At 41.5% G+C, this 27,082-nt stretch overlaps 1 protein-coding gene across 1 annotated transcript; it reads left to right on the plus strand.

Annotated features, from left to right (window-relative positions):
* Positions 1 to 14,706: 14,706 nt before the first annotated feature.
* Positions 14,707 to 20,606, plus strand: LOC137271860 (uncharacterized). The gene is made up of 4 exons (XM_067804252.1): positions 14,707 to 14,884; positions 17,715 to 17,996; positions 18,546 to 18,731; positions 20,365 to 20,606. The coding sequence occupies exons 1-4, from the start codon at positions 14,707 to 14,709 to the stop codon at positions 20,604 to 20,606; spliced, it is 888 nt and encodes a 295-aa protein (XP_067660353.1).
* Positions 20,607 to 27,082: the final 6,476 nt, after the last annotated feature.

Consider the following 27,082-nt stretch of genomic DNA (forward strand, 5'->3'; position numbering starts at 1 on the left):
TTACATCGGCCCTAACCGTTAGAACCGGGTTAGAATTGGTCTTCAGTAAGCCATGCTTGTCGCAAGTGGCGACTAACGGGACAGGCTCGCTGACTTCGTTGACATATGTCATTGTATCCCAACTGTGTAGGTCGATGCTAATGCCGTTGATCACTAGGTTGTCTGCACCAGTTTGTTTGTTGTATTAAACTGTATACAAACGTTTTCCAGCTATATGACTTTGCTTTGAAAATCATCAGCAATTGACATCATGGCCATGGATTTACCCATTTGTTATACGATGACATGTGTCAACCAAGTCAGCGAACCTGAACGGGATCGGGTGGTGAAACTCGCTGACTTGGTTGCCTTTTTGTCCTGTTATTATATGTAGGATCAAACACGCCTCCGATGTTGTGGTAGCGCATGTAAACCCGCGGAGGGAAAATAGCGAGGGCCGAAAGCCCGAGGTATTTTTCCCGACTCCAAGGGTTTACATGCGCTACCATAACCGAGGAGAAGGGTTTGATCCGTTGTTTAAACCGATCTGGTGAAAAATGAATAAGTGAGTAAGCAAAATAACTCGGGAAAATCAGCGTTATAGCGAATCGATTCCGTATTGGCGCGCTATAGAGAATCTAGTCGAGGTAAACTGGGTCGTGCAGTCACGGAGTGCACGTGCAGGAGTCGTCAACCACGTGGCCTAGTCGTACACTCAGCTATCATTCAATGGCAAGACGTCACTGAGAGAGGAGGGAGACGAAATTTTCCTAACTCAAACAGAAACACTGTCGGTTGCTGAAGTAGAAAATGATGAGGCTCTACTAAGCAAACGTTGAAGAACAGGTCTGCGAAATTACAGGCAAGTTCTCTTTAACTATGACAATGTTATTGGCTAATTGGAATGATAAGTTTAGTGCAAATTTAGTACATATTGCAATATTATATTTAGAGATCATTTAATGTTTCATTTCAATTGTCTCATCGACGCTCATGGCTGAAATATTGCCCAAGTGGAGTTAAACAATAATTCACTCACTCAAAACTGTTATCACTAGGTTTACATAATTCAAGTAGTAAGAACATTTTCAAAATACTTAACAGTTTAAGTTTTTCTTTCAGGACACAAAAGTGCCGCTGTCCATACCTATAAGCGTTCCTCTGATGAACAGAAGTACGGTCTCTCGAATATCCTGACAACTAATTATAAAAAGGCCAGAGAAGACAAAGCGAGCTGCACAGAGGAGGAAACACGGACGCTGTCTCTCCACAGGAAGAAGGAAAACTGACCAGACGAAACATTACTTTCAATTTCTGATTGTACACGGTCAACGAGAAATAAAAGAAATACTGTTGGTTTTGTTTTTGATAGCATTCGTTCATAGTGTATACCTGTAGTTTTTACGTCGAGGAAGACCCAGGCAAAAAATTATACATAAAGTAACAGAGGTAATTACCGAGTACCCGGGTTTTCATGTACACGTCCTTAGGACTTCCTCCAACAAAGATGCATTCGAGGTTTTCATCATGTTGGAAGGAACCCACAAGATAGAGAAATCATCTCAAGAGGTTTATAATTATAAGTTCATCTAATTACAGTTTGTGTTGTTGTGATCAGTCTGTTTCTGTGACAGTGTTAGATGAAGGCCACACTGAGTGCGTTTGTTGTTTAGACAAGCTTGAATATTCAACCAGCCGCGCGAATATTGGCGAGTCTGAGGAGTTTATTCATTACGTATTTCTGTAAGTTATAACAGATAACGCTGTTAGGTTCTTTTGTACTGTTGACAGTCAGCAAAGAGACAAGTGGCGATTTTACGAGCGCTTCGTTACACGCTGGTGATGGGGAAGTGAACAACGATCATGGTAATAAGCATTGTTATATAATGACATATATATATATATTAATTACACGCACGTTTCTCTCTCACACACACATGTATATGTGTGTATGCGTGTGTGTAGACATATAGAAAGATAGATTTTTTTGGAAAAAAAAACATGCATCGTATTGAGCATTGCACCGCTACTATGAACAGTAACTGTAAAGTGCATTAATAAAATATTTTACATAATTGCAAAGTTATATGCCACTGTGAGCCAACATCACATTTATATACCACTGTAAGTAAACAGACAGTTATATACCATTGTAAGCTGCCAGCAGTTCACCAATTCTCTGTAAAGTGGAGCCAACAGCCAAATATATTAATAATACATCAAGTTAAAATCAAGAATACGTCTCGTGACAATGCAGGCATCTTTTTTTGTTTTGTAATCAACTTGATTTCTGTAACAAATCAATTAATACAGATTAAGAAACCATAAATGTAATTGCAGTAATGTTGATATTCCCTTTCAAACAGTATCACCTGTCTCCATCAAAAGTAATGACAGTTGGTGGGATACAGCTTTTTAACTTTGAAAAAAATACAAGAAGATAATAAAGGAGAGCAAAGTGAGAGCAAGAATCAGGTACCGATCAAGCACAGCTCGGAAGGAGATCAACCTGAGCAGAGTTTAAGGAGGACCACATTTCAGTTCAGTGTCAAAAGCGAGCCGCATTGATGGACCGTTCCGCCGTACTTCTTTATGAGGATTATAATATCCAACTTGACTAGGGTCAGCAGCAGTTGGTCCTGTAACAGCTGCGGTTGGCAGTGGAACGGTAGCGCTTGGCCCTGGAACAGCAGTGATTTGCCCTAAAACATCTGCAGTTGGCCCTGGAACAGCAGGGGTTGGGCCCGAGAAAGCTGCAGCTGCTGGTTGACCAATAGATGGAGACTGGCGTGGAGCAGGCACTGACGCAGGAGCTGCTGGGTTAGTGTTCAGACCTGTAGGAGAGCCTACAATTCCTTTGTTTGCAGCCGGCAAATTTATCTAGAAGGCAGCACAGCTGGCCCAACAAATTATCATTCCAAGAAGGTAAGTGACCAATTTCCCTGCCCTATTGGTTATCTGTTCAAGGACATTTAGAAGTTTCGGTGTTTTCTTTAAGACACACAAACCCTTACGTAATGCAGTTAGGTATACATTATATGGGACAAGTTGAGAGACACACCTGATATCACACGTGAAGGGTTGTGTTTAATCCAAACTTAAGGCATGCGATCACCATTTCATGTTTTGACATAAAGATAGTGGCTCACAATCTCTTCCACGTGCAATATCAGGTTTGAAATCCGATACTTGAAGATTACAATGCACTCGTATTTCTATCCGTTAATATTCCAGCTATGTGGCGACGGTCTGTAAAGAATCCAGTCTGGACCCGACAATCCAGTCATCAATATTATGGACACTGACGAAGGGTACGATGACATGCGTCAACCAAAAACGCGTTGACCTAAAACAATTTGGGACTGCTCCTTGCGATGAGCATTGGTTCCTGAAGATCATTTCTGACCCAGATCTTCACTTGGAGACAAGCATGTCTTGCTGAACATCAGTTCTAACTCGTATCTTCACGCAATGTGATAATGCTCTGTTCCCTAACCGCGGAACCTCTCTCAAACACAAGGCAAAAGTAAATAAGGTGCTCACTTAATAGAAAACAAATCGTGAAAATGTGGATCAAGTCCAAGGTGATGTTTGTAACAATGTGTCAAAAATCAAGAAATGTGAATCCTTTCACAGCTTTAGAAAGAACTGCAATGAACTTGTTAAGAAATCTTCAGCAATAGACGCAAACTGACTTATTAAACCCATGGACTCGAACTGCTGAAACAGAAGGCATTTGTTTCCACAGTATTATTATCTAAGAACGAGGGGTATGACGCACTTTGAAATCTTGGTAAAACGAGCATGTTCGATAGCATCTCGTGGAATGTAACCACCAATGAGCTTTTGGAACATTGCTCGGCATGGAAGGAAAGTTGACTATTGGGAAGTTGAAATATCCCTTTTGTTACACCACCTTGCCACTCTTAATCTTCATCCGTAGAAGGGTAGAACCTTTGATTTCAACGGGAACTCCTGTTTCCTGCGTCAGTGTCTTATGATGAACTTATATACAGATGTAATGACTAGTAAGGAACTCCAGAATTTCACATGTACTGTAGTCTCGGCACGTTTTACGTGGCATTTTGTTTATTTCAGTGTTGCCAAGTAGTCCTGAACCCATGAAGAAAGACATGCCCGTGGTCAACCCATTTCTTGAATAGTTCTCCATAGATTAGGGATGACATAATATTTAAGTCAACTGAGACATTGATCTGCAAAGTTAAAAATTCAAATGCTTTTATATACATGAGCCTGATCTTTTTCTGAGTCAGCTGTTTTGTATGCAAATATTCTGGAGTATTTTTGTCAACGCAATGTGGCAGCAGGCTACATCATCTGTTCGAGGATATGACAACGGGGAGCGTCAGTTCAGTATCTTAGGTTGCAGCCACAAGAAGCATCAAAGTTGTTTGTAACCTACTTCCAAATATAAAAATATTGCAGTTGGCTTTCAATAATACACTAGACTGCTACAGAAGGAACAACCCGTTAAGGTCCGGGGTAGAATAGGCCTTCAGCAACCCATGTTTGCCTTAGGGGGTGACTCTGCTTGTCGCAAGAGGCGACTAACGGGATCGGGTGGCAAGGCTCACAGACTTGGTCGGCACACGTCATCGGTTCCCAGTTGCGCAGATCAATGCTCATGCTGTTGATCACTAGAATTGTCTGGTCCAGACTCGATTATTTACAGACCGCCGCCATATAGCTGCAATATTGTTGAGTGCAGCGTAAAACTATAAACTCACTCACTCACTACAAAAGGAGACACGAGGCTACCACAGCACAAAGCCAGTGGTTGGAAAAAGACTTTATAGGTGTGACGTTGTTCACCAGGGCATCAGACGTTACTGATATCCAACAATGAATATTTAGTGGAGGTGTTGACATTTTCTTTTTCACTTTTTTTTTCACTTTTTGTACAAAGTCAGTGCAAAAGGTCCACTGTTTCCAAACATTTCCAGTAATTTTGGTATTCGTCTTTCATATGTACAAATGATGAAATAACAAAATAGATAAGATCTTCACGAAGACCAAAATTGTAGAAATGACGGTACACTGCAATTTATCTTCGAGGTTTCTTCGAGGTGTTCAGATGTTGATTGTCGTCACTGAAACTTAAAACAAGAGATTGAACACGAAAGGAAAGCATTGGACAATCAGAAGATGAAGCAAAGATGTTCCCTTGAAGAAGAAATGTGTGATATAGTTGGATATAACGGCATAACGCGTCAGCCAATAATAAACTGGGTATATTCTGACAAAGGACTCTCATGATTTCTTAAACGTACAGTATGCACTTTCAGCGGTGCAATATTTTCCCCGTTAGAAAGCAAATATTTCTCTCTAGACATATCACATAATTATTTTAGCATGCCCCACGAAGCTTCGTATTTCATAGTCTACAGACACGTTTTCATATTCCTGTTGCAAAACAAAGGTTCATATAACCAAGGTTCCCTACTTAATCCGTGGAACCATATTCACTAGGCAAGTACAGATTCACTCTGATAATAAATCTATGGTGACTAGCGCCCAATCCGAAAAGCAGAAACCTGACCACTTTCTACCAACATTTGACAGGCACACTCTGACACTTCTCATCTATATTCAATGGAAATGGATCAAAGAGATATGGAACATTAATCATAAGCTCTGATTGCACTTGGACAACCAATGGGTATACATGCATTTTCCCTTTCCATGTCTATCATTATTGATGTAACAAAATTATTCAAAAATTAACCTGTGCAGAGTTGGTATCCAGCGCGAGTTAGTCATTGTAGACTTCGGTGAACATATGAGGTTTTAGCAATTATTTGAACGTGCTTGTTTCATTTGTCGAGTGGATGTGAGTTGGTATCGTTTTCCACAGATGTGGCCCGATGTCTGAAAGGTCCAATATCCATGTTTTTGAATATGACGTTAGAGACGGCATTGATCCTCTGATCGTGCTGATCGTAGATATACAAGATCAACTCTATAACATGGTGCCAGTCCATTGAACATTTCATGCAGGAGTTTCACTCCTCGCACAGTAGTATTCCTGCGGCTGATCAACAAGAAGAGCATCGATCAGTTTGAATACGATACATGCTTCGGCCAAGTCAGCGAACCTGACCACCCGATTCCCTCAGTCGCCCCTTACGACATATCATATATCGAAGCTCTTCTTCTATTTTCAAGCTTAATCAGATGTACAATACATTTCCATACATTTTCTTGTTTGGGATATATGCGTTTCTTTTTATTGAAGAGTATATTTTATCTAATGCTAACATATGTTCTTGATCCATATCACATAATTATATAAGGAACGGTACATAACCCAGGAATCATTCTCGCAAGGCACTTCGAGTTTCGTCCTGATATTTCTGTGGTAATCAGCGCCCAATCTGTGCTCGTAACGTTCGGGAGCATACACCAAAGACCCCCTTCCTTCCATCAACATGAATCTCGATCTAGCATGACGCGGTACATGTGGACCAGTATTAAGTACGTATGGACCAATCGGATGTAGAGAATGTATCACAAGCTCTGATCGTTATTGCACTTTTTACGTAATAAATGGACAGGGACACTTTATCACCTTCGATCTTTTCATGGAATTAGTATCATGCGGATTGGCCTAAATAACATTCGATTCAGAAGAAAAAACATGTTTAAGTGAATAAAAGCATTTGATGTTTCAACTTGGCACATCACAGTCTCAAACGATTTAAACAAACTCCCATCCCCTGATCCACCGAGAATTAGTTATGGAACGTGGTGATCATCGATAAACCTTTGTCACTGGTTCATTGGTTTTCAACTATTTGTCAACACTGAAATCCAGTGTGTCGTGGCAAGTAATAGCAAACCATGGTTATTTAATTTGCTTCGTCATCGTTAGAATGCGTGTCATTTTGGATGACTGGCGCCATCAATACAAGGCATTCTGACTTTAGGTCAAATATATCGATGGGCAAAGGAAACTGATTACCTGGTGTTGTGGCTCATAAAGAAAACACTATATATAATACTGTCTGTTATACAAAAGTTAACTATTTGCTAAGCAAGAAACAGAATCACCAGTGTCCAATCGATAGTAATCTGGTCATGGAATCAAGCATAAGAGAAGTAGGGTCAAAATGAAATGCTGTTGAATCACGTTTTGGCCAGTGCAATACGTTGATGTTCGCGTTGTTGAACTAATCGTTTACGAGCCTGGAAGCATGTGGGCATGCACTGTCCTGTTCCAAATCAAACCCATCGGCTATTGATGCACAAATGGTAACACAAGACTTTGTATCTTTGAGCAGTCAAATTTCTGTGAAGTTGTGTTCTCTGCAGGCCATAAATCCCGCCCCTTACCATAACATCGTATCTACCAAAAGGAAGCCCCTCTTTGACACAGTTTGGCGTCAGTCGTTCACCCCTACGTTTGTAAATACATTTCGGAGCATGCTGAACGGAGTTTGTCTGTAAACAGAACTCTCTCCCAATCAGGTCGCTGCCACCGCCGTACAGTTCGAGTCCACTGTAACCTGCGTTGACAGTGTTGACGGGTAAATGACATTCCATGGAACGGATAGTGACTTCTAGTGCCCGCCATACGGAGACGTCGCAGTACGGTTCTTCTGCTGATGCATATTTCAAGACCGTCGCAACTGTTGACGTCGCCGTGACGTATCTGTTCCCCAGGTATATTCACCTGACGTTACGGTCTTCAGCTGGCGTTTTAACCCTTGGTCTTCCCGTTCTTGGACGGTCTTGTGTATGACCTGACCTTTGGTAACGGCTCAACAAGTTGCTGATGGTTGCTTGGCTGTGACGTTGTGAGGTCCCTATATCTGCCATACCAATGGATCTGTCACGTTCGGCTTGAAAGACGTTACAATTTGAGAATAGCCATAGAAGATTTGGTCTGACTCGAAATAGTTTTTTTCCAGTTTTAGTTAAGGGGAGGAGGGAGTGTGGGGCATGTGCTATGTAATTATATACTGCCAAATTTTCATTATACATTGTAATTCGTTTCGTTATGTATCTGTATCGAGTATCTCTGCTCCTTTGTAAGTTGCTGCTCTGTGAATAACATAATCGCTTGACTTTATTATTATTACCGCTATTATTTTATTAATGTCAATGACAGTTTTATAATTTTGATGTTTGGTGAAAACTGAGAATTCGTAAAGATGCGGGTTAAAATAGATCTTCAGCAACCCATGCTTGTCACCTTGAGAAGATCCGGAGGTATTGTTCTTCATATGTTCATCGTAAGAGGTAGTTCCGAACTGCCCATGCCGTTGATCACTAGACTGTCTGGTCCAGACTCGACTTTATTACTGACTGTTGCCATATAGCTGGATTAAGTGTAAAGTTCAAATGTGCACGTGGACGGTAGTGTGCCTGGTTCCCGTTTCGATAAACATCAAACACACAAACAAAACTGAGAAACTGACATGCCTGGATAATTCCGCAGTCTTATAACTGGAGACGGATACCGAGTATATTGTAATCTTTAAGTATCGAGTTCAAAACTTGATATACTGCATGTGAAAGAGAGTCTGACGTTGTACCTTCTATCTATATGTCAAAAATCAAACGGATAAAGTATCACATGTTTTAAGATTGGAGTAAGGCTATCGTAAGTATTTTGTTCCAAACATAATCCTTAACGTGCGATACAATCGTTCACAATCTGTCTATCGACTTGTTCCATATAATGTATATATACACTGTCATACGTTCATTCAAACCCATTTAGGAGAGACGAACAATGACTTGTGTGTATTATAGAAAACACAGAGACTTCTAAACGTCCTTAAACAGACAACAAATATGGCAGGGAGATTTCTCACTTACACTCTCGGAGTGATACTGTGTTGTGCCAGCTGTGCTGCCTTCAAGATAAATTTGCCTACTTTAAACAAGGGAACTGTTGGCTCTCTTACAAGTCTGAACACTAACCTAGCAGCTCCTGCTCCAATGCCTGCTCCACTCGTGTCTCCATCTATTGGACATCCAGCAGCTGCTCCAAGTCCATCAGCAGTTGTCCCGAGCCCAACCGCAGCTATTCCAGGGCCAATCGCTGCTGTTCAAGGGCCAACTGCAGATGTCCAACTTCCAGTCGCTGCTGTCCCGAGCCCCACTGCTTCTGCTTCACAACCATCAGGGGGTGGAGCTCCGCCATCGCTTGGTTCTTTAAATCTGCTTTCAGCAGTGATCAAAAAGAAGCGGGATATCTTCAAAGACGTTGACTTCGAAATTTCACCAAGTGCCTTTGGGTTAGATTTCAATATCCTAAAGGGCAAAACTCAGACTGGGCTGACACAGTTAAACTGTGGGAAGAACTGCATAGACACGGCCGACTGTGTGATGGTTCTACACTGTCAAATGGAAACTAGTCCACCAGTGACAACAGCGGCGCCTTGTGTGTTTAAGATAGGACAGCCACCATGTCAGTTTAGTGCAGGTGCTGGTAAGTCCAGAACGAGCATTTCCGAGAAGTGTCACTTCTTCAGCAAGACACCCACACAAAAGGCGTTGGATTATGATGACTGGGGAATCAACTGTACGTACGCCGTTCACCGTAAGTGTAACTGTGTTAGATGTGCCGAATGCATTGAGCAGTACAGAGTTAGTGAGTTCAGTTTTAAACCACTTTTAGCAATATTCCAGCAATATCACAGGTCTTTCAAGTCGTATCAGAGCCTGTCAGTTTGATATTGGAGGATGCTGTTATTAGACTAGTGTACAACCAAGAGCATGGTATACATGCAACAAATCTGGAACAATGTTTCTGACCAGGGGGCAACTCAGTACAGCAAAAATTGCTAAAACATTGCCACATGTGCCTCCTAAGTAGTCTTAATATTCTCCACTTTTTGCACAGTATGACTTTTCTTTTAATATGATAAAAAAAATCCTAAATGAAATAGACGCCGGTCTTCTTTTTCTTTCTTTCTTTCTGTCTTTTTTCTTTTTTTTAAACACACAAGGGGAAAACAGTGATCTTAAGCATTTTTGAAATCTTAGTTCGGACAGATTTCATTGGCATCATTGACTTTTTGGCATTTTGTTTAGGTGGCGATGCAACATTCACTTTAGATGAAAGTGATCTTTTGTTAGAGCCTAAGTGTTAAGAGAACATATGCCCTACATTCTGATACAACTGAACCATAACTACTTTGGGCGGTGTGCACAATAAATTTCAACTTACGTACATTACATTGAAAGTGACAAATTATGTACATTCATTGCAGAGTCTAAATCTAGGGTATCCGTATTCCACTGAATCCGTTAAAGTATATTGAAGCAGTTCGTTTACCTTTTTAAGAAACGACCTTTTTCATGAGTATCTTAAAAACCCTTTATTTACTTCTTATAATGTCAACATTAAAACAAAAACGTCAGACCATAGCAATGATTATTTATTTTTCCCGGAGTACTAAGATTGGCACCGAAGGTTGACATGTAAATAGAAGCGCCTGTAATCAGCGTTCGGCGTTCGGCGTATAGTTCATTTACACTGTACCAAAACCCCTTACAGAATGAAAAGTATTACAAATAAACATAGAAAGGTGCAACTGAAAAGGACAAGTCATGTGAAGGATTTACCTCTTACCATTACATTTGGGCGCATGGGAGGTTAATGAATATCAGTGCTGAACTGCAAACTTTGAATCATCTGCTATTGATGTTTCACTGGCACAAGGTCTCCGTCACGACAAAGTGAAGAAACTGATTCATTCTGCCACGCTTGAATTAGGAAGAACAGTATGAAGAAATATTCCCAGTTCAAAAAGAAACCTGGACCATCTGGTGGCATCGTTTCCTCATTAAGATGTCCCAGCAAATGTTACGTTGTCAGTTTAATCTAAAGATTTATGATCCCAATTTTTAGTCCAGTTCTTTGACCTCTGCCTGTAACTGCCCAGAACTGGTTCATCAGCAGTCAAACTAGGAAGATTTTAGTACTCTTCCTTGTTCATTGAGAGAGAATGAGAGAATTCTTGTCAAAAGAATGATGCATGAAAGGCCTTTCATATCATAGTTGAATCATTCTCAAAAGACATTTTTCCCCAGCAAGAGACGGGATGTGCATCTATACACAAAGGACAATTTCCCTGAATGTCTTTGGCACAATTTCCAGTTCCATGCAAAGTGTTTAACAAATCTGCTCCGGAAACGACCAAGACTCTCACTTTCACATGTCAATTGGTTTGAGATTGATCTGCACAGCTATGTTTAGAATTGCTCACCATGGTCAGTTTCATAATTCTGCTACAAACAATACAGCAACCGTCGTTTAAAATAAAATAAAATCCGAAAGTGAATTTGTCCAACATGATGAATAACAATATCTTTGACACTAAAATGATAACAGATTTCATATTCTTGGTGTTTTCAACATATATTGTCTTGATTGTTAAAATCCTTTTGTCTTGTATCACCAGATCCAAATTGCAGAGACCCTAAAGAGATTCCCGAGACCTGGAAGCCAGCTATACGACGTCCGGCATTCAGTGAGAACAGCTCGGTTGTGATACACTACGAGTGCAAAGAAGGCTATGCGGCTGATGGTGTTGGCGTCCTTATTGCAACCTGCCATATGGATGGAAAGGTGGATCTGAAAGAAGATTACAAATGTATCAGTATGTTTATATCTTTTTGCTTTTATCTTTTTGAAGTTAGATCTTCATGTTTTCATGAAACATTTTCTGCTGAAAACTTTGGCATGTGTCCTTCTGTGAGCAGGGTACGATTTCGTTCAGATCAATATATGTGAGCAGTCTAAGGCAGGTTCACACTTATCTGTGGGATTTCCAACAGGTCCAGCACGTGTTACAAGTCAACGGCGTATCCAATTTGCCATGATGGCACATCGAGTAGCTGATCGAACATTTAAAGTTGTGATGATGTAATACACGAATTTTGAACGGTAAAGGCAACGTATCTAAAATTATGTTCAACGGTATTTTCACTTGAAAGAGTCAGAACAAGATAACTTAAGAAAGGCTAAACTCGGAAGATGGAACAGAATATGGCCATGGCAGTAAATGCATCAATGTGTAATAATGGATTCTTTTTCAGTATTACTGTCAATAATTGCAGAATCTCAATCTGAAAGTGATGCTCCAGCTCCAAGCCCAGCACCTTTACTCCCATTTCTACCGGGGCCTCCAATAATGTTGACGAATCCTGGTTTTGGTGGCTTCAACCAAAGACCTGCATATACCCCTGCTCCGACAACCAAAACTACTGCAACACCTGCTCCAGCAACCAAAACTACTGCAACACCTTCTCCAACAACCAAAACTACTGCTACCCCTGCTCCAACAACCAAAACTACTGCAACCTCTGCTCCAGCAACCCAAACTACTGCAACCCCTGCTCCAGCAACCCAAACTACTGCAACCCCTGCTCCGACAACCAAAACTACTGCAACCCCTGCTCCAATAATCCAAACTACTGCAACCTCTGCTCCAGCAACCAAAACTACTGCAACCTCTGCTCCAGCAACCAGAACTACTGCAACCCCTGCTCCAACAACCAAAACTACTGCAACCCCTGCTCCAGCAACCCAAACTACTGCGACCCCTGCTCCAGCAACCCAAACTACTGCAACCCCTGCTCCTGCAAACACAACTACTGCCACCCCTGCTCCAACAACCAAAACTACTGCAACCCGTGCTCCACCAACCACAACAACTGCAACCCCTGCTCCCGCAACCCCTGCTCCAACAACCACAACTACTGCAACCTCTGCTCCAGCAACCAGAACTACTGCAACCCCTGCTCCCGCAACCAAAACTCCCGCAACCCCTGCTCCAGCAACCACAACTACTGCCACCCCTGCTCCAGCAACCAAAACTACTGCAACCCCTGCTCCAGCAACTAAAACTACTGCAACCCCTGCTCCAACAACCAAAACTACTGCCACCTCTGCTCCAGCAACCCAAACTACTCCAACCCCTGCTCCAACAACCAAAACTACTGCTACCCCTGCTCCACCAACCACAACAACTGCAACCCCTGCTCCCGCAACCAAAACTCCCGCAACCCCTGCTCCAGCAACCACAACTACTGCAACCCCTGCTCCAACAACCAAAACTACTGCAACCCCTGCTCCAGCAACCAAAACTACTGCAACATCTGCTCCAGCAACCAAAACTACTGCAACCCCTGCTCCAGCAACCACAACAACTGCAACCCCTGCTCCAACAACCAAAACTACTGCAACCCCTGCTCCAGCAACCAAAACTACTGCAACATCTGCTCCAGCAACCAAAACTATTGCAACCCCTGCTCCAGCAACCAAAACTACTGCAACCCCTGCCCCAACAACCACTACAGCTGCAACCCCTGCTCCAGCAACCCAAACTACTGCCACCCCTTCTCCTGCAACCAAAACTACTGCAACCCCTGCTCCAGCAACCAAAACTACTGCAGCCCCTGCTCCAGCAACCACAACAACTGCAACCCCTGCTCCAGCAACCACTACAACTGCAACACCTGCTCCAGCAACCACAACTGCTGCAACACCTGCTCCAGCAACCAAAACTACTGCAACACCTGCTCCAGCAACCAAAACTACTGCAACCCCTGCCCCAACAACCACTACAGCTGCAACCCCTGCTCCAGCAACCAAAACTACTGCAACCCCTGCTCCAACAACCACTACAGCTGCAACCCTTGCTCCAACAACCAAAACTGCTGCAACCCCTGCCCCAACAACCACTAAAACTGCAACCCCTGCTCTAGCAACCCAAACTACTGCAACACCTGCTCCAACAACCACAACAACTGCAACCCCTGCTCCAACAACCACTACCACGACAACTCCTCCTTCAACCACAACCACGACAACAACTCCTGTGGTGACTACATACACCACAACTACAACCACTACCACCCCTGTTCAAACCACAACCACGACAACTCCAACCACCACCACCCCTGTTCAAACCACAACAACTCCAACCACCACCACCCCTGTTCAAACCACAACCACGACAACTCCAACCACCACCACCCCTGTTCAAACCACAACCACGACAACTCCAACCACCACCACAGCTACAACTACACCTTCTACAACTACAACTACGCCTGAAGTCGACACGACCGAGTTGAATCCACATAGGCGTAAGTTCAATCTCATTGCCCTTGCCTTGTTCTGCCAGCTGCACGATCCACTCACACAGGATGCATGTAAAATTGTGCGTTTCTTTTCTCCCCAAATATTTATATACTACAAGACAGATCATATTCAAGATGACATCATAACGCTTTGGCCATATTGTGGGCATAGTAAAGCAATTTGCTGGATGCACATATTAATAAACATGTCCTACAGCTTTGACAATATTTCAAGGAGGGTTCAAACTCTCGAATTCCTGTCAAACTAATTCCGAAACTGCGGACAATGTACCGTTTTGCTTTGTCTTTCTCAAGTATATTGGGAACGCCCAGTTCCGTGTATTGTGTGTTTATGATTTTGCTACAGAAGAAAAGATTCTAACCACCCGTTCTCGGATTTGTCTTGTAAATATAAGGTGTGTCGCGCTGTAGTGAAGGCCTCCATTGCGCAGTCTTTGCCGATATCCAGCGCAGCATACACTGGGAACCAGACTGTCGAGAGTAGGAAACCTAAATATCTAGAGGCACTAAGTTCCCAATTACTTGTCTTTTACCTTATAATTTACTTCTTAGGTTTATTTTGTTGTTTCAGCACTGGACTGCATGAACGGCTACATCTACAGACTTGACGGTAATGTGTGCTTCCAAGTCTACACTGGCTATGTCCTTAGCTTCGACTACGCAGAGTACATGTGTAATTACCTAACTGGTGGGGCAGGTGCACTAGCAGTACTCTCAACGTCGAAAAAGTTCAAAGCGGTTCAACATTACCTGCGTCACGGTAAGTACAGAAAACTGCTTCAACACATCAGTTAGTTTTCAAATATCCACCATCATGGAATACCCGTTATTGTGGGGTTATTTTTGTCTCATTGCTGATTGATATTTGGATAATATATCTTCTTTGGGTGGCATGTATAGAATCAGACGAGGATAAACTTTATGGATGAACAACTTCGTATGATCAGATCTTTCGATACAGATTCTTATATCGTTGCCAAGCAATATATACTTTTTCAAAAAGTAGGGGATAATGAACTTTCAATTAATTTCAAGAACAGACATGTTATGAACGCACCACCATTTCCCGCTATTATAAACACAACGCATGATGTGCACGTGCACAACGTCATAGCCCCACGCACGTGCATGGGGTCCCATTCTTTATTTTGACGTTTTTTCAAGAAGTTCGAGAAATCACTTAGAACATGATTAATTTTGACACTCATCTTGCATCTTGTACCCAACGTACACGGGAACACTTTCCACTGCAACTACACAGGGGCATTTTGCGCTCAATGAACACTTTGGGCTCAACGTACACAGGGATACTTTGCACTCAGTAAGCACTGGGACACTTTGCACTCAATAAACACTGGGACACTTTGCACTCAACGTACACAAGAACACTTTGCACTCAACGTACACAGGGACACTTTGCACTCGGTAAACACTGGGACACTTTGCACTCAACGTACACAAGGACACTTTGCACTCGGTAAATACTGGGACACTTTGCACTCAGTAAACACTGGGGCACCTTGCACTCGGTAAACACTGGGACATTTTGCACTCAACGTACACAGGGACACTTTGCACTCAGTAAACACTGGGACACTTTGCACTCAACGTACACAGGGACATTTGACACTTTGCACTCAGTAAACACTGGGGCACCTTGCACTCGGTAAACACTGGGACATTTTGCACTCAACGTACACAGGGACACTTTGCACTCAGTAAACACTGGGACACTTTGCACTCAACGTACACAGGGACACTTTGCACTCAACGTAAACAGGGACACTTTGCACTCAGTAAACACTGGGACACTTTGCACTCAGTAAACACTAGGACACTTTGCACTCAGTAAACACAGGGACACTTTGCACTCAACCTACACAAAACACTTTGCACTCAACGTACACAGGGCCTTTGACTTCATTTTTTAAGTATATTTAGAAAATTAGATTTGGCATCATATATCAAATGATTAGTAATAAACTAAAATATCAGTGATGACATGACATCGTAGATTGACTGTTAGGCACTACTATTCTCTGACTGGTGATAGCATCCAGTAGTCCATTGTCTCGTTTGAGTGGTACATGATCATTGATGTGAATTTCAGAGTTCGCAAAAACTGGTTGCCTAGTGGTCTAAGTGGTCTAAGGTACAACATAGTTGCGGTAAACATGTGACATCTGCATCCAGTGTTTGAAATATTTTCAAAATGTTGCTAGCCAATCAAGATGCCTGAAAGTTACTAGCCCACGAAATAATTCACTAGCCCGAAATATAAATGGAGAAACTAATCAAAAGATTACAAAATTAGATGCGATATTGTCGGCATTACACGGGTTTCATCATTAAGTTACTAATATATTTATGATGAACATCAGTCTTACGTGGTTTAAGAGTGTGTTATAATTTAACAAGTCAGAGATGGTGATATGTTTACAAAATGACCCCCTGAAAATTCACGAGCCAGCCGGCCTGTAACTGATGAGGCATAGAAGCCCAAAACGCATACCCGTTAAATCAATACTTGATATGTTTGGTTGCATCAGCGATTCGATTGTGTCTTTGATAAGAAAAAAAATAACATCACCCATCTAATGAGTTTTGAAAATGTAGCGAGTTAATTTCATCAATATTATTTAATCGATGATATAAAAAAAGTTGCAAAAAATCATCTAGGCAATCTGACAATAACGATATTTTACCAGAAACATGGTAAACTTATTTAACAGATTTATTAAACCCATTCAACATTCAACAGTTGATAACATATTAATTTACTTAATCTTCAATCTATTGTTCAAAAGCGTATAACTCGAAGAAAAGGCATATTCTACTGTTATCTGAAATAAATTACTATATCCTCTTTTTATGAAATGTTGTCCATGGAAAAATATTTCGTGTTCTTCAACATTTATATGACAGCGTGAATTCCGTTGTAGTTGTCGGCAAAGGTGTGATAAATTAAAGTGTGAACAAGGCCCAGTCTGAACCAGGCCCAATTGCCTATGGTGTTATTTTAATCTGCATATTTGGGAGGTCTGCGTTATGGAAGTAAAGTTGATTTTTACTAGCCCCGGGCTTGCGGACCAGTGGCTATTTCACACACTATCTGCATCACCTTTCTCCAGCATTATGATCACACGTCGTGATGAAAATGGTGTACCGCTCGAAGCGATATAACTCCCAAACCAGAATGGAAAAAAAAACTTGTTTAACTATCGTACCTGTATTTCTTGAGAAGGAGCATAGTTCCATGCTAAAAAAAACAACAAAGAAAAAGAACATGCTGACAGATAGATCACATCCAAAGTCATACACTGACGATACTGCCAGCACTGAGATTGATATTCATATTATTTTAACTCTTTGTTGCATTCAATAGATAAATGGGGCCGTTGGGATATTAATCCATATAGCGCCCCTTCGTCAGGCTGAAGACCCGAGTTCGATTCCCTACAAGGCTACATTGTATGAATCCCATATCTGATGTCAACCTGTTGTGATATTGATGCATTAAAGTAGCGTAAGACCAAACTCACTCAAACCATTACACACAAGAATTATCGTTGATTTAACCTTGTTTGCAGAATACCCTTATGGAGATTATTTCTGGGTTGGGTCCGAGCAATGGAAAAGTAGAGACAACTACTCATACTACTGGCTGTTCATATTTTATTACTACTTCAACTACAACTACTGGGCGGACTCTCTTAAAGTTGACAAAAGCTTCTGGGCTCCGGGACAACCTGACAGAAGTTCTGAAAGATGCAACGCCATCACCCGAAATGGAAACCTACAGCTCATGGACAGCAACTGTGCAAACAGTTTTGACTACATCTGTGATATTCCCGTATTGGAAGTCGACAGACGTAAGTGGAGCCTTTGTTAATGGCACATTACTAACGCATGTTACACGAAATATGTCCTCATCAGAGACATTCCTATGTTCAAACCAGGCATACGTGACGTCCACATAACCTACGCATGTCTAATCCTTTTATTCCGGAACAAGCCCGTGTCGGCGTATGAATACCTGAACTAATTCAAACAAGAGCAATAACTCTATTTCCATTCAATGGCGATACTTGTAACACTCATGATCACATATCGCTGTACTTCATAAACGAAACAAATTTCTTTGATAACTACAATGAGGAAAATGAAGTAATTTGTTGAAAACATTTTCTACCTTAAACTGTTCTCAGCTGTTCCTGACTAAATAATGTTTTTAAAATGTTTTGTATCTGTTTCACGTTGCCCACATCTAATAGTAATTTCTAGGGAAACGAATAATGCCCGTGTATTAGCAAGCCATGATACATGAACCACGCCACATGTGCATATATGAACATCATTTAAACATTACTGTTTATTGAGAACAAGTGTATTTATTTTCCTCATCTATCTTTCTGTTCCAGCCTCAGAATGTACCAGTTCTTATATATTTCACCGTGATTCCTATATTTGCTACAAGCCAGTTCATTATGAAGTATATCCGTCGTCAGCGCCAGCAGAATGTGCTCCCGATGGACACAACACTGGTCGATTGGTTATCTTGGATACGATGGAAAAATTCACGGCTGTCACGGACCATCTGGCAGAAGGTAAACACCATAAAATGTGTGTGGTCCGTACACATCTAATACATGCACTGTCTGCAGTAGTTGAAGAACTGAGCGACATGCCACATCGACTAGCCGCACAATATGTATCTTACCAGACACAAAAATGTCCCTCTCTGACTGGCTGAGCACTCAGTTATTTTCGATGCACCCGCTTACTGGCGTGCAACATTTTCGATGTACCCGCTTACTGGCGTGCAACATTTTCTATGTACCCGCTTACTGGCGTGCAACATTTTCTATGTACCCCGCTAGGAATGCCGAACTCATTTGGTTCTACGCGGTAGTAATTTTGACTGAAAATTGCTAAAAGCCGTGTAAAATTAACCTCCCTCGTTTACATCGGGCATGTAAAGTCACAACTTGTCTTGCATCACCTTTATACAGTCACACCTTGTCTTACATTAGGTATATGCAGTCACACCGTGTCTTACATTAGGTATATGCAGTCACACCTTGTCTTACATACAGAATCTGGAAAAAATTAAGAAAGCCCATTCAGATCTAGAATATGTGGCACGTATAGATTTCCACGTTTTCAAGAATGCAGAAAGTCTCTGGGTTTCTTTTCAGTCTGTTTCATGAATATGATTTACGCCAGGGTGTAGTGGGTGAGCTCTCTGGGGCTCCAGGCTACTTGTGTAGGTATAGAGCCTACTTGTGCACGGGTGTAAAAACCTTGGAGTTAACTTTGTGTGCAGACTCTTTCAGTGTTGTTACAACCCCTAGTGTAGAGTACACAACCCCGAGCACTTCATAGTACTCACGAATCTATTGGCAGATGACCAGGTAATGGCCACATGAAAACCTAAGTACATGCAGTAAAACTTGGACAAAGCACTGTAACTATTTTCCTAGGCCACCCCGCGGTGAAAAGGTACCTCGTAAGGATGAGAAAGCCACATTAATGTGTTCTCTGCAAGCGTTGTATGGTCCGTAGGGAGTTGAAATTAACATCCAGTGATCGAGGGGGAAAATACAAAGCGCTTTGAGCATGCATGTGGATTCTATGGGCTAAAGCGCTAAATATATTTCAGATATGATAATAATGATAACAATACTATTATCTTCGCCATGCCTGTGGCTTTGACTCCGAGGTCCATCCATGATTCGACCCTGGACACTTCCAGGGCGTTTTGGAAAATGATGCTTACAAACTTCTTTGGAATAGGCCCGTATACAGCCTCAAAAAAATTCCTGCTTACAAACCTGATCTTGCCCTTTTTGATAAAGCCAATGTATTTATGTATATCGTTGAATTTTCTGCCCCTTTTGACAGCAATGTGATTGGAAGATTCAGAAAGAGCGTGACAAATATGCGAACCTCGCCTTTGAAATGTCTCTCTTGCATCACTGTACACTGTCGTCAGGCTTCTCATTGTTCTCGGTGCCAGTGGTTTAATACCTCCTGGTCTCTTGGCGCAGATCAGGAGAGTGCCCGGGTTCTCAACCGGGAGCACAGCCCTTCTGACAATCTGGGTAATGCAGAAGGCTGCAGTGTTGGGGAGCCTTCCAAGCTTTCTGTGCCGGGATCTCCCGAACCCTCTCTGCTGCATTTCCATTTTCAGCTGTAAAACGTCTAGATATCAGTCTAATAGTTAACATTCTGCTGCAGTTGGTGAAACCGAGCCGTATATTGTTGGAGCAAGTCAAGCTTCAATATGGTCCGAGGCGAATTATTGGGATGATGGATCGCACATAGACGGACGCATGTGGGCCGAAGATGAGCCGAGCAGCATATTGGATACATGTGCAGACCTTAGAAAAGACCTCGGCTATAAGTTGAACGACGTCTCATGCATACTTGAAAGATTTCACTTTATTTGTGAAATTCCCATCACCCGGAATCGCGGATGATCATGAACCAAGGAGTATTTTGTTTAGATTTTGAAAGTAGGCAGTGTTATGTTGTTAATATTTGACAGGAAACACTCAATCGCTCACTGGTTCCAGGTATGACGTATTATGTAGACCGGTAGGAATACTTCCTTGGATATTTTATGTGAGACAGTTCATTATGTAAAACAGACTTGGTGCTGTTCGAAGATAAAGTTTTTTATAATAAAATGTTCTGCATGCTCAACAACTATTTGTCATTAAAAACAGGAGGAAAGTATAAAGAAGATGTTATGATAATAACAAAACTTTAGTTGATCATTTTGAAACCAGTTACTAAGAACAATACATTAAATTTTATTTTTTATATACATATGATATGACAAGCACGAACATTTTGCTTCAATTTGTTTTTGTGAAGGGTGTTTCTGTGAGGATATGTAAACCTTAACGTATTCAAAATGCCTAATTTATTCAATATGTGTCCAAGCTGCGCCGAAAATCTATCCTCTCTGTTAATACGTTCAGTTCCGTAGGATTAATAACTGTATAAGAAATTGGCGTATGACTACTGGGATAAAACCTGCTTGATGCCTTCAATTGATATTCGGTTTATCTTGATGCAATATATCTTTGACTGTACTTCAGGTTGTAAACTATAAACACCAAAGGTTAGGAAATTGCTCAACAAGAATGAAACGCACGTATATCATGACGTCCAAAGGTTAGGAGTAGATAGATAATCTCCTTCAAGTGTCTACTGATATCAGTATATCAGCACGAGGTGATTAAGTAACAATGTTTTTACCTTTATCAACGAGTGTTGATGTAACTGATATCAGTAGACACAGGGTGAGATTCTACTAATCATCCAAAATCATTCTTCATTAGTTTTCAATGAAAAATGTATATCTCTGAACAAAGTGCTGCCATTAGATTTGCAGTGCAAGAATGTCATAGCATTGTGACGTCATCAAGTTCATGACGTCATAGCATTGTCAGGGCATTGTCTGTCAAAACGATATTTCCTAGGAGATATGGTCTGATCTCACACAAGCGATGTCTCCAGTGGTACACAGATTTGGATGATAAATGCTCCGATCCCGGAATGACGGGAATGATAAAAATGATGAAAAGAATCTGTGGACGTATTTTCATTTCGTAATTATTTGTATTCTAGTTTAAATCCCGAAGATAAATTTTGCTTCAGGCTTTCAGGTTTTACTGAGACTAAGATCTCCCTTGTGCGTCATCATCTGCCATGGAGAAATATATGGGATGATATATTTTACTGAAAGTAGGTCGTAACGTGCTCGATCAACAAAACTATGTTGGTCTGCTGTTAATTTGAGGCAATGTGTTGTGGACAACGAGCATTTCCGATCGGGGTCAGACTCACTCACTCACTCACTCATTCACTCACTCACTCACTCACTGACTCAATCAATCAATCAATCAATCAATCAATCCACACATGGGTACAATGGGTTATGCCGATTCCTGGTAGCCCCTACGGTGATATTGCTGAAATATTGCTGAAAGCGGCGTAAAACCATAATCACTCACTCAATTAGGCGAGAGATTGGCAAGGAATGACAACTTCTTTATTCAAGGGTGTACATAATCATCTGAGAATGCCACCACCTTGGAAACGGACCCCTTGCGTCACCCCTTATTAACTTATTAAACTATGTTCACAAACAAAGCAAGGCAAAACAGAAACTTACATAAGTAGTTCATGTGTGCCGACAAAAGCCCTCAATCGTCGGACATTTTATCTCATCTGCCAACAATGTATTGATAAAACAACAGACCTTTCCAGATATCGTCTCTAATTAATCATAAAAACTTTGCATATTTTGTACTGCCTCGCGTACAGTTGGGTTCCTACAGCTGTCACTGTAGTCGCAATCATCCGTTGTTCTTAATCCGTTAATTTTCCTTTTAATCCCCTTGGTTGACACGTCATCGTACACGTCATCTGTCTGGTCCTGACAGATCACTACCCACAGATTACCGCCATAGATGGAATGTTGCTGAATGAACAAGAAATGAACAAACATCTATGAACTGCGACAGAGCAGTATTTGTTGAATTATCACACGCGGAAGATGAACAAACATCTATGAACTGCGACAGAGCAGTATTTGTTGAATTATCACACGCGGAAAATGAACAAACATCTATGAACTGCGAGAGAGCAGTATTTGTTGAATTATCACACGCGGAAAATGAACAAACATCTATGAACTGCGACTGAGCAGTATTTGTTGAATTATCACACGCGGAAAATGAGCAAACATCTATGAACTGCGAGAGAGCAGTATTTGTTGAATTATCACACGCGGAAAATGAGCAAACATCTATGAACTGCGACAGAGCAGTATTTGTGGAACTATCACACGCGGAAACAATTACATATAGGTTAGAACAAACCCAATGCAAAGTAATTACATATCATTTACTAATGTAAAACTTCTGGAGGTACCATTAGCTTGGGAACATACGAACTGATGTCTCATTCCATAAATCATGTCACACTGTCGTATCATGTATGTCGAGTTTAGCCTGGTTAAGATACGATAAGAGATATATATAAGAGATATAAGCATCCCGGAAGATATATTGTGTATACTCAATTCACAAAAACATGCAATTAAATTACATGCACAAATTGAATGCTTCCACACATATACACAATACAACTGAGCTAATTCAATACAGTGGTGCACGTTGGTAAAGAGACTGAATGATTTTATTTTTTAGTTGGAGAGTCCTGTTATAGCCTCCCGTGGTTGACGGTGTCATACGAAACTCCTCAACGTCTCCGTTATCTCAATGTATTCACTAGGTTGTATAGTCGACATTACCTCTTCTAAACTGATGTAAAATTTCATCCACTAAAGTCTGTTTGAAATTTGAAAAACGACCAAAACCAACATTATTGCGAAAAACATAGCCCAATATTGTATGCAGAGGATGGTTAGCGTGCACAGCATGATTTAAAAAACAAAACAAAAAACCGGGAAAAGTCAAAACCATGTAAGGTAGCTGCAGTCACCCAAGCACGTGCACTAAGGGCATAAAAGTGATCTCGAGAACATGTCAGACATCCACTGTGTTAAAAAAAGGACCATAGACATGCCACGACAAAACGCGAGTGAGCCCTGGGGATAATACAGATGGGAGCCTCCCATGCCTATGTTGCAAGAGCGTTTGGTTGTTCCCGTGTTGTAATCATCAACTTAATACAACGTTATAAGCAGATGGGGCAGGCATCGGACCCACCAGGAACAGAAAGACAGCACCCATTGAAGACCCGTATGTGCGCACTTCGCACCTTCGAAATCGCTTCCTGAGTGACGTCATCAGCGAAGAATGTCTGTTCAGTCGACGAACAGTTGCCAGACGACTCAGAAGCCAAGGAATCAGAGCCTATAGATCATACTGGGCACAGCTGCTGACGGCACCAACATCATCTTCACAGATTGAGATGGGCACGACGTGTCTGATATTGGCAGCGACGCGACTGGCAGAGGATCATCTTCACTGACGACAGTCGTTTCTGCATGTTCAGGGATCATGGACGGCAACGTGTTTATCACAGAAGAGGTGAACGAACAGCGACTTTTTGTCTTCAGGAGGTAGTTCCTTATGGTGAAGGTGGTTTGGGGAGGGATCCTGGGACAAGAGAGGACGCCAGTGGTTATCATAAACGGGAACTTGACGGCCCAGCGGCACAGTGACCAGATTTTCCGTCAAACTGTACATTCATCTAACAACAACCATGTGGTGTGCTTTATCAGTATGACAACGCCAGAAGCCATGTTGGCAGAATCGTCCAAACTTCCTGGCAGCCAGCAAAGTCAACGCTTTGCCGTGGCCTGCACGTTCATCAGACGCGTCACCGATAGAACACCTCTGGGATGTCGTGGATCGGTGTGTTCGGCAGCGACCCCACCCACCAGCCAACCGACAAGAACTCATCCAGGCCCTAAAGGAACAAATCCCACGTATTCCACGTGACGTCATCAGATAGCAGACGTTTTCAGTGCGTCGGAGCGTTTTGGCATGCATCGAGGTACGGGGAGGTCAAACACGCTACTAATGTCCCATGCTATTGAACTTGAAAGACATTCAGTGTGTTCCAAGTCGTGTGCTGTTTTTGAACATTGACTTTTGCAATCCCATCTTGATACGAACTGCTGTGACAGCAATATCACATGCTGTATGACTGACATTTTCGTTGTACATTACCTCCAAATGTTCATCTTGCCATAAAACCGGTCTTTTGTAGTTTTAATTCTATATCGATTTCATTCTCTTGTTAGGTTTCTTTTGGACGTGAGTTTTATATAAGAGGTAACGAAAACAGTCGAAAGTTCTTGAAATAGCTGTGATAATAACGAGACTTATTGTCAAAAACTGTGTCTCACAGTAGATACTGCTTGTGTGAGATCATATGGTATCTCATAGGAGATATCGTTTGATAGTAGATTTTGTACAATGCTCTGACAATGCTATGACGTCATGAAGTTGAAGATGCCACAATGCTATGACATCACTGCACTGCAAGTCTTATGGCAGTGATGTGTTCCAAGACATCCATTTTTCACTGAAAACTAATGAAGAGTGACTTTTGATGATAAACAGAACCTCAACCTCAAGTCCACAACTATCAACACTCGTCCAAAACCACTCGTGCTACAGATTTTGCCGAGGATATCATCACCTTTCAATAGCCCACGTGCTATAGCTAATGTCCTTGGATATCAATACCCTCCAATACTGCACATGCTACAGATATTGTCCGTGGATATGAACACCCTTCAATTTCACATGTGCTTCGGATTTTGTTCAAGGATATCAATACCCTTCGATACCAAACGTGCTACAGGTATTGTCCTGATATCAACACCCACCAACACAACGGGTATTGTCCAAGGACATGAACACCCTTCAATACCATAAGTGCTACACATATTGTTGATGCAGAAAACATTTTTCCTTCTATTAATTTATAATTTCATACATTAAAGATAATTGTTGTCAAAAGGTTATACTTTTAATGTTGCAAAGTACAAAGTATTAAAATAGTTGGGTAATTTTCAATGTAAAATTTAGTTCAGATGAGGTTCAGAAAGTCTAGCTAGGCTATAACTGTTATTAGTTTTCCTAAAAGTATTATGATTGTAAAAACAGATTACTTCCCTTGATTGTTAGTGTTGCTCCTCAAAGCACATGGCTTGTCACTGCCTCCATGTTGTACCAAGATGTGGTAGTGGGCATGGGCACAAATGTGAGTAGCATTGTTTGTTATTATAAGACATTTCAATGCATAATATGGAGATAATGTTTGAAGGATTTGTTAATTGTACATTTTATTGATATATTTTGTAATTGTAAAGGTTGAAGTAATTTACTTAGAATTTTCATGAAGTGATGTTAGGAATCATTTACTTAGCAAGTCTTTATTTTTGCTTTGTAGTTTTCTGAACCTCACCAAGCCAAAGGAAAGATATAATGACTGAGACTATAGAATAAACTTTTGGTGCGAGTTGAGGATTTTTGTGTCTTGCATCCACACGTATTGTCTTTGTTTAACAATCCCATACTACATGTGCTGCAGGTATTGACCAATGATATCAACACCCTCCAATACTAAACGTGTTATAGATTGTATCGAAGGATATCAGCGCCGCCCATTAATCCACATGCAACAGGTATTGTCCTAAGATATGAACACGATGAATGATTATATAAGTCGAAATTAGGATAAGTGCAAAAAATATACCTCTGTAGCCAAAATGATCTGAAGATTTTATGATCGATCAGTTAATGGTTGGTAAGAAACTGTCATGTAACGTTGTTTTGTATTCACTCTTCACACCGAGGGGTAGACCAGAGTTACCACCCCTGCACGCAATCGCTGCATCCGAGGTTTCTTTAACGTTAGAACATGCTACTGCGACCGAGACTGCAAGGCGCTACATGTCCTTAAATGGTTACTAAATGTTACAATAGACGTTATATGATTGGCAGGACGACTGATTCTTCGATTGAAATATGATGTTGTTGGAAACTGTGTGTTACAAATAAATCTGACTCTCTTCGAACTACCAGCCGACAGAGTGAACTCTTATACGAAACTGCTACACCACACCCAACCCGTGCCAAATGGCGTAAGTCTGGCAGGTGAAGCCAGTGATCCTCAGCACGAGCATCGATGGATGTGATGACATGCGTCAACAAAGCCAAGCGTGCTTGACCACTCGATTCCGCGAGTCGCTTCTTACGACAAGCGTGGACTAATGACGATCGATACTAACCCGAGTGTTCACGGGATCCGTGGACATACTGTTTTTTCCTAACAGTTGGTCGGTCGCTCATCACGCCGAAGATCCAGGTTCGATTTCCCACATGGGTACAATGCGTGAAGCCCAGAAAGAATTTCGGCTCACACACACGGTTGTTTGTGTTTTGCTTTTTAGGTTTGT

The sequence above is a fragment of the Haliotis asinina genome, chromosome 2 (genome assembly GCF_037392515.1).
Source record: "Haliotis asinina isolate JCU_RB_2024 chromosome 2, JCU_Hal_asi_v2, whole genome shotgun sequence".
In the NCBI taxonomy this organism is placed as follows: Eukaryota; Metazoa; Mollusca; class Gastropoda; order Lepetellida; family Haliotidae; genus Haliotis; species Haliotis asinina.

Excerpts from the sequence above, each read along its gene's own strand:
- LOC137271860 (XM_067804252.1), top strand. The coding sequence starts at position 14,707 with ATGAACGGCTACATCTACAGACTTGACGGTAATGTGTGCTTCCAAGTC. Across the intron at positions 14,885-17,714 it reads TCAACATTACCTGCGTCACG|AATACCCTTATGGAGATTAT; the intron begins GTAAGTACAGAA and ends CCTTGTTTGCAG. Across the intron at positions 18,732-20,364 it reads CACGGACCATCTGGCAGAAG|TTGGTGAAACCGAGCCGTAT; the intron begins GTAAACACCATA and ends ATTCTGCTGCAG.